Here is a 12196-nt window from a genome sequence, read left to right as displayed (position 1 = left end):
TACACCAAGTGCAGCCTCACCAATGAACATAATCAATTCCTTGACTGATGGTAAAATGCTTTCTTCACCACATTATCTGCCTGCAGCACCACTTTCAAGGAACTATGTGCTTGTATTTCTAGATTCCTCTGCTCCACAACACACCCTGGGGCTTGACTATTGAAGGTCCTGCCCTGAAATTCCCACGTTCAACACCTCAAACTTACTTGAATTAAACTCCATTTGCCCACTTGTCCAGCTGATCCAAATCCTGCTGTAATTCTTGATAATCGACTGTCAACTTGTACATTCTAATCCAAATCATTGATGTCGATGAAAAGCAGCATTGGATGCAGCACCAATTTATGAGGCACACCAGTAGTTACAGGCCTCTAGTCTGAGAAATAAGTTCCCATCATCACCTTCTGCTTCCTACCATAAAACCAATTCTATATCCAGTTAACTACATTTCCCTTGGATCTCATGTAATCTAACCTTGCAGAGCAGCCTATCATGCGGAATCCTATCAAAGAAGAACATACAGCCTACATCTACGGCTCTGCCCTCATCAAATTTATTGGTTAGTTCTTCTAAAAAAGCTCAATCAAATTTGTGAGATGATCTCACACACACAAAACAATGCCCTCTGTAATCAACCCCAATTTCTCCAAACGCATATCTTATCCCTCAGAATCCTCTCCAGTAATTTTCTTACCACAGATGTCTGGCTCAGTGGTCTAAAGTTCCAGGTTTTTCTTTGCAGCCCTTCTTAAATAGAGGCGCAACATGGACTCCTTCCAGTCAACCGTGAATCATTCATATATCTCAATTCTGCAATTTATTTTCTTCCAAGTAGCACTTGCAAACCTGACCCCCAGGATTTGTTGATGTACCTTTGACATATCAGTCCTTTGATATACCTGATCAGACCTGGGAGATTTATCTACCTTCATACATTTTACGACATCAAGCACTTCTTCAACTGTAATATGGACTGTCCTTAAGACATTGCCATTATGTTTCCAAGCTCCATCGTTGACATGTCATTGAAAGTCAAAGAAGGTCAGTCAAACAGTGCAGAAACAGATTTCGGCCCAACTTGCCCATGCCAACCAGGATGCCCCATCTACACTAGTCCGATCTTGGCCCATATTCCCCTAAACCTTTTCTATTCATATACCTGTCCAAGTGCCTTTTAAATGTTATGGTACCTGTCTCAACTACCTGCTCTGGCACCTCGTTCCATATAACTACCATCTTCTGTGGGGAAATATTGCCACTCAGGTTCCTATTATATCTTTTACCTCTCGCCTTAAATCTATGGCCTCTGGTTCATAATTCCTCTACGCTGGGTAATAAAAACTCTGTGCATTCACCCTATTTCCCTCATGAGTTCATATACCTCATACAACTCATTCTCCTGCACTCCAAGAAAATAAACCATTAGCCTGCCTAACCTCTGCCTGCAGCTCAGGCCGTTAATTCCTGGGAACATCCGCGTAAATCTCCTTTGCACTCTTTCCAATTTAACATCTTTCTTATAGCACAGTGACCAAAACTGAACACAACACTAAAAATACAACCTCACAAACATCTTGTGCAACTGTAACATAACATCCCAACTTCTATACTCAATACCCTGACTAACGGTCAATGTACTGAAAGCCTTCTTGACCACCCTATCTACCTTTGATGCCACTTTCAAGGAATTATGTACCTGCTCTCTTAGATCCCTCTGCTCTACGGCACTCCCCAGGACCTTGCCACTGAGAAGATTCTTCCCTGATTTGACTTCCTAAAAGGTGTCTCCTCGCACTTATGTGCATTAAACTCCATGAACCATTCCTCAGCCCACTTGCCCAACGGATCAAGATCCTGCTGTGATTTTTGATAACCATCTTCAGAAATACGATGCCACCCACTTTAGTGTCATCTGCAAACTTACTAATCATACCACGCAGCGGTAGAGTTGCTGCTTTACAGCGAATGCAGCGCCGGAGACTCAGGTTCGATCCTGACTACGGGTGCTGCACTGTACGGAGTTTGTACGTTCTCCCCGTGACCTGCGTGGGTTTTCTCCGAGATCTTCGGTTTCCTCCCACACTCCAAAGACGTACAGGTATGTAGGTTAATTGACTGGGTAAATGTAAAAATTGTCCCTAGTGTGTGTAGGATAGTGTTAATAGTGTTAGTGTGCGGGGATCGCTGGGCGGCGCGGACTTGGTGGGCCGAAAAGGCCTGTTTCCGAGCTGTATCTGAAATATGAAAAATATGAAATACCTCTATTCTCATCCATTTCATTGATATAATCCACAAACAGCACCGATTCCTGTGGCACGCCACGAGTCACAGGCCTCTAGTCCGAAAAACAACCTTCCATCATCGCCCTCTGCTTCCTATCATGAAGGTAATTATCTAACTAATCAGCTAGCTCTCCCTGGATCCCATGTGATCTTACCTTCCAGAGCAGTCTACTATGCAGAACCTTATCAAATGCCATACAGAAGAGGTATACCTCTTTGCCCTCATCAACCCTTTGGTTACTTCTCCAAAAAACTCTATCATAGACATAAGACATGATCTTCCACGTACAAAACAATGCTGACTATCCCTAATCAGCCCATCAATTCAAATGCAGGATCCTCTCCAGTAACTTGCCTACCACAGATGTTAGGCTCGCTGGTCTATAGTTCCCAGGCTTTCCCTTGCAGCCCATCCCAAATAGAGGCACAATATTAGCTACCCTCCAGTTTTCCAGCACCTCACTTGTGACTAATGATGATTTGTATATCTCAACTAAGGCTCGAGAAATTTCTACTCTAGCTTCCTACCGTGTCCTTGGTTATATCTGATCAGGCCAGGGAGATTTTCTACTTTCATATACCTTAGGACGTTTAGCACCTCCTTGACCTGAGGCGTAGCTATGGGCACTCGCATGGGCCCTAGCTATGCCTGTCTCTGTCGGGTACGTCGAACAATCCCTGTGCCAGACGTACACTGGCCTCATCCCCGAACTCTACCTCCACTATATTGACGACTGCATTGGTGCTACCTCTTGTACCCATGCAGAACTCACTGACTTCATACATTTCACCACTAATTTTCATCCCGCTCTTAAATATACTTGGACCATCTCCGACATCTCCCTACCATTTCTGGATCTCACCATCTCCATCACAGGAGACAGACTAGTGACCGACATCTACTACAAACCCACTGACTCCCACAGCTAAAGGTATCACAAAATGCTGGAGTAACTCAGCGGGTCAGGCAGCATCTCTTGAGAGAAGGAACGGGTGACATTTCGGGTCGAGACCCTTCTTCAGACTGATGTCAGGGGGGGACGTGACAAAGAAAGGATATAGGTGGAGACAGGAAGACAGTGGGAGAACTGGGAAGGGGGAGGGGAAGAGAGGGACAGAGGAACTATCTAAAGTTAGAAAAGTCAAATGTAAGCTGCCCAAGCGAAATATGAGGTGCTGTTCCTCCAATTTCCGGTGGGCCTCACTATGACACTGGAGGAGGCCCATGACAGAAAGGTCAGATTGGGAGTGGGAGGCCGAGTTGAAGTGTTCAGCCACCGGGAGATCCGCTTGGTAAAGGTGGACTGAGCGAAGATGTTGAGCGAAACGATCGCCGAACCTGCGTTTGGTCTCGCTGATATAGAGAAATTGAAATCTGGAACAACGGATACAATAGATGAGGTTGGAGGAGGTGCAGGTGAACCTCTGCCTCACCTGGAAGGACTGTTTGGGTCCTTGGATGGAGTCGATGGGGGAGGTAAAGGGACAGGTGTTGCATCTCCTGCGGTTGCAGGGGAAGGTGCCTGGGGAGGGGGTGGTTTGGGTAGGAAGGGACAAGTGGACCAGGGAGTTATGGAGGGAACGGTCTCTGCGGAAAGCATAAAGGGGAGGAGATGGGAAGATGTGGCCAATAGTGGGATCCCGTTGGAGGTGACAAAATGTTGGAGGATAATTTATTGGATACATTGGCTGATGGGGTGAAAGGTGAGGACAACAGGGACTGTCCTTGTTACGAATGAGAGGGAGGGGGAGCAAGAGCGGAGCTGTGGGATATAGAGGAGGCCCTAGTGAGAGCCTCATCTCTAATGGAGGAGGGGAACCCCCGTTTCCTAAAGAATAAGAACATCTCTGATGTCCTAGTGTGAAACACTTCATCCTGGGGGCAGTTGCGGCGTAGACGGAGGAATTGGGAGTAGGGGGTAGACTTTTTGCAGGAGACATAATGGGAAGAAGTGTAGTCCAGATAGCTGTGGGAGTCAGTGGGTTTGTAGTAGATGTCGGTCACTAGTCTGTCTCCTGTGATGGAGATGGTGAGATCCAGAAACGGTAGGGAGATGTCGGAGATGGTCCATGTTTATTTAAGAGCGGGATGAAAATTAGTGGTGAAATGTATGAAGTCAGTGAGTTCTGCATGGGTACAAGAGGTCGCACCAATGCAGTCGTCAATATAGTGGAGGTAGAGTTCGGGGATGAAGCCAATGTACGTCTGGCACAGCGATTGTTCGAAGTACCCGACAGAGACAGGCATAGCTAGGGCCCATGCGAGTGCCCATAGCTACGCCTCAGGTTTGGAGGAAGTGGGAGGAGTCAAAGAAGTTGTTGAGCTTGACCTTAATGCGGACTGTCCTCAAGACATCTTCAATAACTGTCCCAAGTTGCCCAGTTTTCATGTCTTTCTCCATGGTAAAACAGAGGAGAAATATTCATTGAGGATCTTGCTCATCTCCTACAACTCTACAAAGAGAACACTGATTTGGTTTCTCAGGGGCCCTATTCTCACTCTCGTAATCCTCTTTCCCTTAATGTACTTACAAAATCTCTTTAGGTTTCCTTAAAGTTATCTGCCAGGCTACACCCGTGCCCTTTTTCCCCTCCTGATTTCCTTCTTAAGATACAAGTATATAAAATTATGAGGCATTGATAGGGGAGACAGAGCCAACACTAGAGGGCTTAGGTATAACGTGAGAGGGAAAAAGTTTAATAGAGATGTCGGGTCAGGGGTTTACACAGAGAACGGTAGTGGCATTTAAGAGGCTTTTAGATAGGCACGAGGAGGTACAAGGAATAGAGATATGGATCATGTACAGGCAGACGAGATCAGTTCAGTTCAACTTAGCATCATGTTCAGCACAAACATTGTGGGGTGAAGGGCTTGTTCCTTTGCTGTACTGTTCTATGTTCTATGACAATTTACACCCTGGTCATCGCCTCCTCTCCATTAAGGGTGGAGGCTTAAAATCTTGAAAGCGTGCACCAGCATACTCAGCAACAGCTTCTTTCCCACTATTATGAGATTACTGAACAGTCCTCATAACTGAGGATGTAATCCCAATCTACTTCATTGCGGCCCTTGAATTTATTCTTTATTTGCACTTTCTCTGTAGCTGTCATACTATGTTCATAATGTTGTAACACATATTCTGCACTCTGGTATTTTTCTCTGCACTATCTGTTGCTGCCCCATCTAAGCTAGTCCCATTTGCCCACGTTTGCCCCATATCCCTCTAAACTTTTCTTGCCCATGTGTTTTTGAAATGCTGTAGTGTACCTGCCTCAACTACCTCCTCTGGCAGCTCATTTCATATACCCACTGCCCTCTGAGTGAAAATCTTGTCCCTCAGGTTCGTGTTAAATCTTGCCACTCTCACCTTAAACATATGTCTTTGATTCCCCTACCCTGGGTAAAAGATTCTGTGCATTCAGCCTATCTATTCCAGTTTCTGCGCATTCAGCGTTTCTATTCTGAAACTATGAAAGTTCTGACAAATAAAAAGGAGAAGTTCTGTGGTTCATTCCCACTGTGTCTAAGCTGCGGTTCATTTTCTTACTTACGTCATCTCTGGTCATGGGTTTATGTCATCTACTAAAACCGGTAATTATCAACATGAGATGAGAATGAAAATGCAACTTTTGCAGAGATCCTTAAACCAATGCAACTGGTTGCAACAATGCATGTTCTGGTGAATGGGTGGTGCTGTGGAGCAATTTCTCTCTCAATTCTCTTGTTATTTAATCATCACAGGACAAAAGCAGGATGAAACCAAAGATGAAAACATGGAATAAAAATGAGGAATTTTGCAAATATTCAGCAGAGTGTGAAGAGAATCAAATTACACATTTCAGTTTGATAGAGATTTCAATTAATTGAATTGCCCAATGATTATATCGACCATTTTTTCTGTTAAAAAAATCAAGGTGTGTCCTGTTTTGCATTGCCCATCCTGGTAGGGACAGTAGTAAATTGATAATGAGGTTGATAAATCCAGGGAAAGTATGAGGAGCATCCGGGGAAAACCCACGCGGTCATGGGGAGAACGTATAAATAGTCAGGATCGAGTCCCCGGTTGTAGGGAGGTTAGTTTTGTTTAGTGATACAGCATGGAAACAGATCCTTTGGCTCACCGAGTCCACACCAACCAGCGATCCCTGCACATTAACACTACCCTACACACAAGAGGGACAATTTTTTACATTTCCATCCCAAGCCAATTAACCTACAAACCTGCACAGAAACAGGCCCTTTGGCCCATCAAGTCCGCGCCGACCAGCGATCGGATCTTGAGTGATTCTGTCATTTGATTTTAGCCCAACAAACGATAAGTTTTCCTCTGAGTCTAACTCTAATACTATCTTGATTAGGAGGATCTTACAGGCAGATCATGTTTAGAGTTTCCTACTTAACACCACCAAGTGAATACCAAAACTACATGTATTACAGAATGCAGTTGACCACCAACCTTTTGTCAATTCAAGCATTAAAAAAATATATTTGTCAGTCTCAGACCTGAAAAATGGGATCATGTTCTTTGGATAAGTCACTGAATAAAATGAAGCTTTTGCTCCATCTGCTCCAGGCATACAAACATTTTTAAATATATATATCCAGTTAAAATATCTGTGGATTAAATATAAAATAGATTTTTCTTTATAAGATGCCCCGATTAATAGTGTTGCATGTTCTTAGTTGTATATATTGAGTAGATCATCTCCACACATTTGCTTCATTTGGTTAAATTTTTGCCATCTGTTCTCCAGCAAACTACTATAAACAAGATGTATTAAACCACTTAATTCATTGATAAAAATCAATTCAACTGACGATTTTATGATTTACTTTATTGATTGTTTCCATCCAAAAAGCAGATTTTGGAACAAAAGTGCATTATACGTTGTAATGTAAATATACAAGTAGTTCTGCTACAACGTGCGTTTTTATAACATGAATTGGATATAATGCAATTGATGGATTAGGTATCTCTATTTGTAAAATGCGGGCCAAACTGGTTCAAACCCATTTTCTATCGGAAACTAGAGAACCATTTAAAAGTTACTTGGGAAATTTATAAGCAGAAAAAAAGCTGCTTTTGAAAATACACAGTCTAGGGTTCTTCCATATAACCACCTTATAATGAACAGACATTACTGTCTCTTAAGAACACAGTGTGTCAGTTTCACCACAAAACTGGTGACCATTGAAATGGTGACCATTGAAATGGACAAAAATCGCTTTTCTTGATATGTGTATCATACTCCATTGAACAATGTAACATACAGCCTTTAGTATTTTTAGCTTGCAGTAACAAAAATAAACCTGCAGCTATCAAAAATACCTTTCTCTTTGAAAATCTTGTGGGAGAAATAATGTTGTTATTGTAAGTCTGAAACTCTCCAGCCCAAAACTCCTTTCTCCCCGTTGGCACAATTGTTTTTACAAAACGATTTTCTACACCAGGTTTCTTAGAAATGCAACTCTCGCGTTATCGCAGAACTAATTGCATCTGAATAACTATCTATTAAAATTCGCATTACAACAAAGCTGTTATATTATAAACCCACATACACACCCCATCTGCTCCAGGCATACAAACATTTTAAAATATATATATATATCCAGTTAAAATATCTGTGGATTAAATATAAATATGATTTTCCTTGTTAAGATGCCCCGATTTATAGTGTTGCATGTTCTTAGTTGCATATATTAAGTAGATAATTTCCACACATTTGCTTCATTTGGTTACATTCTTGCCATCTGTTCTCTAACATGAACAAGATGTATTAAACCACTTACTCATTCCCAGCAGCAAGATGTAATGCCACCAACGATACTTTCCTTGCCAATGTCAGTTTATAACAGTATAACGAGCTACTGCTGAAATGTAGTCAAAATGGCAGCAGAACAAAAGTGGGTTTGCTTATAAATTATTACATCAACACTTGATTATAAAGGCAGTGCAACTATTATAATTTCTCGTATTAAGACAGGTGGCCACTACCAAAATATTGCCTTCCTCTGATAGTCCAACTTTACATTATTTAGTATTGAAAAACTGTTTATTACTAAATATATTATTTAAAGCTTATTTGCATAGATTTCAACCCTTGGAAAATATTGCTCCATATTTGGATATACTTGAATAGTTTAAAAAGTGCAAATATTTCATGGTTCAGAAACATCGCTTCCATCATAGATAACGGGCTTTTCGACTGTTAAGCGATAAAACACCTTCTTTGATGTAAACCTAAAAGAAATTAATGACATTCGTTACTTGGATGCAATAATCCTTAATGAGATTTAATGAGAGAATATATTTGAAAAGAAAACACAACCAAAATTTACCCAAAATCTTTATTAAAAAAACACCAAATTGGAGTTTAAATTTAATTTTCATTCTATCTTTTAAAATTGTGCAAATTTAAGGTTTTATAACTTGATCCAACAGCACATTAAAAAAACACAAATATGACAAAGTATCCAACCTGTATAAATCCTGTTTCTTTTTTTTGCAGCAACTCACACATGTATTAGGTGGACTTAGATTGATATATTTTATTTTAGTCAAGCGTCTTCATGAGGAAATAAAGCACTCATTAATGATCAGATGGCTCAGAAGCGCCCTCAAACTTTAGGGAGAATGGCACAGTAGATGTATAATATCCTGAAGATCTCTTGGTAGAGCCTTGGCCATTAATAGGTTCTTCAGCACGTGTCCTATCTCTGGTCCTGAGAAAATCTCTGCTATATGTTCTTAGATAAAAAGGAAGATTTCTTCAACAGGCATCCTCACCCAGGTATCACAAAGGATGGAGTTTTATGCACATGTTGATCTGCTGATTTATGGGTGGCATAGTGGCTCACTTGGTAGAGCTACTGTCTCACAGCGCCAGAGACCCGGGTTCGATCCTGACCTTGGGTGCTTTTTGTGTGGGTTTCCTCCGGGTGCTCCGGTTTCCTCCCACATACCAAACTCGTGACAGTTTGTAGGTTAATTTGGCCTCTGTACATTGCCCCTCGTGTGCCCGGAGTGGATGAGAAAGTGGGATAACATAGAAGTAGTATGGACTGGTGATCAATTGGCGGCATGGACGTGGTGGGCCGCAGGGCTTGTTTCCATGCTGTAACCCTGAACTGAACAGAAATACCTTATAAAGTCTTGATGCAAGAAATAAAGGATATTTGTAAAGAGAAAACTGGCTTAGTAAAATATAGCTAGCCAGTTGTAAAAAGGATATTGATTTAGTACTTTACTGTCTGGATACTGGACCATTTACTGATGGACCTCCCACTACAATGTCCAATGTATTGTTCTGCCATTATGTCCCTTGAAGGTCAAAAGCATTTTTGATCCTCAACTCTGCACTGACAATCTGGTTTCCAAGATGTCATAGAAAGATTCCCCATCTATTGGGATACAATGATGTTCACCATCATGTGAAATTGCGGAAATCTTTTAGAACTCATGTACTTAGACTTTAATAATGCAACTTCAAACCTGATGAAGTCTGGGAAGTTAAATAGAGCTCACAGGATGTGCCAAATCAAAATCATGCTAAATCCAATATAGAACATCCTTGGTTTTAACTTACATAATGTTTGCTGACAACTATAAACTGTGTCAGCACAGATCAAAGGAGATGGGAGTTTACATGCCTAGAAAGTGGATTTAACTTGTATCAGTATGCTAATGTCCAATAAGATCCTGACAAAAGAGTCATGGCCAAATAAACATCAGAGACAGCGCTTACACCGTGGTTTCCACCCAGATTCATGGGCTACAAGACTAATGGTCCGGATGAGACCAGACTCAATAGAACACAGCTGCTGACAACATACTGCACACAATGCCGACACCAGCGGCTGCAAATTTACTAACTAACCTGTCTACGTTAATGTTCAAGTCATTTATATGTATCACAAATTGCAGAGATCCTAGCACAGATCTCTGCAGAACTTTATTGGTCCGACGTCCAGCCAGAATATTGTCCTTCCACCACACCAGCAACATGCACTATGGATGCCATGGAGAATAGCAAGGTTGAGGGAAGGACAAATTTCAAGACACACATATTCACTTCACTCATGGTGTATGATGGCATACTTATCTTTGGTTTTCCAAGGTTTATTTGGATAATATCATGGAATTTAGTAAGGCATTGGATAAAGTCCCCCATGGTAGGCTGATCCAGAAGATTAAGATGCAAAGGATTAACAGTGGACTGGTCATATGGATTCAGAATTAATTTACTGAGAAAAGATAGAGGGTTGTGGTGGAAGTACAATGTTCTGGCTGGATGTTTGTGAACAATGAAGTTCCGCAGGGATCTGTACTAGAACCTCTGCCATTTGTGATATAAATGGCGGAATGAACGTAGACGTTAGTTAGTAAATTTGCAGATTACACCAAGGGGGTCATGGGGTTGTGGACTGTGAGGAAGGCAGTCAAAGTACACAACCGGATATAGATCAGCTACAGAAATGGGTGGAGAAGTGGCAGAAGATGTTTAATCTGAGCAAGTGTGAGGTGTTGCATATTGGGAAGTTGAATGTAAGGGAAAAATATACAATTAATGGCGTGGGCATTGTTGAACACAGGGATCTTGGAGACCAAGTTCAAAAACTCCCTGAAAGTGGCAACACAGGTGCAGAAGATCTATGGTAAGCTTGCCTTCATTGGGGTCTGCGCACTGAGTATAAGGAAGTCATGATGCAGCTTTATAGGACTTTCAGCCGCATTTGGTGTATTGCATATTATTCTGGTCGCCTCATTATAGGAAGGATGTAAAGGTTTTAGAAAGCATGTAGAACTTTACCAGGATTATGGCTGTATTTGGGGATTTTAGCTGCAGGGAGAGACTTTAGAGATACAGCATGGAAACAGACCGAGTCCGTGTCGTCCAGCGATCACCCCTACGCACGAGGGACAACTTGCAATTTTACCAGAGCCAATTAACCTACAAACATGTACGTCTTTGGAGTGCAGGAGGAAACCGGAGCACCCAGAGAAAACCTATGTGGCACAGGGAGAATGTACAAATTTCGTAACAGACAGCACCCATGGTCAGGATTGAACCCTGGTCTCAGGTGCTGTAAGACAGCAACACTACTGCTGCATCACTTTGCCACTGTGTCACCAGAGGATGGACAGACTTGGATTGTTTTCTCTCAGATGCGGGAGGTTGCAGGGAGACCTGATGGGAATATATAAAATTATGAGAGGGTGGATAGACAGAACCTTTCTCCCATAATGCAAATGTCAAATACTAGAGGGCTTGGCCTGATGGTAAGAGGGGCAAAGTTTAAAGGAGATGTGCGGGGCAAGTCTTTGACAGAGAAGGTGGTGAGTGGTAGGAGGGCGGGATCCAATGCAGGACTGAGGCAGGTGAGAAGCGGGTAGTCAGTGTGGACGGGTGATAAAATAAAGTTAATTGGACAGAATAGGCAGAAATATGGCAGGGAGCGAGGAAGGACTGTGGTATTGAGTTGCATTTAATTAATGCGAGAGGCTTGACGGATAAGGTGGATGAAGTCAGGATGTGGATAGGTATGTGCGACTGGGTCGTTGTATCTGTTACGGAAACCTGGTTAAGAGAGGGACAGGACTGGCAGCTTATTGTTCTAAGGTAGAGGTGCTACAGGAGAGATGGTGGTGGATGTAAAAGAGTATGTGGTGTTGCTTTATTGATTAAAGAGTATGTTTCGGCTGTAGTCTGAGAGAATATTATTGATGGTTCATCCAGTGATGCTATGTGGGTGGAGCTGAGAAATAAAAGGTTGATCACCTTGTTGGGAGTGCACTGTACGCCCCCAAATAGTCAATGGGAATTAGAAGAACAAACATACCAGGAGATTGCTGACAGCTGCAAGACTAATAAGGTTGTCATAGTAAGGGATTTTAACTTTCCCAACATTAAAT

At 42.1% G+C, this 12196-nt stretch overlaps 1 protein-coding gene across 4 annotated transcripts in view; it reads right to left on the bottom strand.

Moving 5' to 3' along the window:
* Positions 1-12196, bottom strand: part of fyco1a (FYVE and coiled-coil domain autophagy adaptor 1a) — a 164014-nt gene that overhangs the window by 1558 nt on the left and 150260 nt on the right. For 3 of the 4 annotated variants that reach the window (XM_078419258.1, XM_078419271.1, XM_078419279.1), the window contains one exon: positions 7104-8524. In XM_078419258.1, the coding sequence (XP_078275384.1) occupies positions 8443-8524 (82 nt within the window). In that variant the 3' untranslated portion in view covers positions 7104-8442. Of the gene's footprint in view, positions 1-7103; positions 8525-12196 lie in introns of those variants that run through there. The other variant, XR_013548755.1, reaches the window with a different exon arrangement.

Source organism: Rhinoraja longicauda, chromosome 2 (genome assembly GCF_053455715.1).
Source record: "Rhinoraja longicauda isolate Sanriku21f chromosome 2, sRhiLon1.1, whole genome shotgun sequence".
NCBI classification, from domain to species: Eukaryota; Metazoa; Chordata; class Chondrichthyes; order Rajiformes; family Arhynchobatidae; genus Rhinoraja; species Rhinoraja longicauda.
The sequence above is the reverse complement of the archived record's forward strand: the minus strand, read 5'-3'. Positions and strand labels throughout refer to the sequence as shown.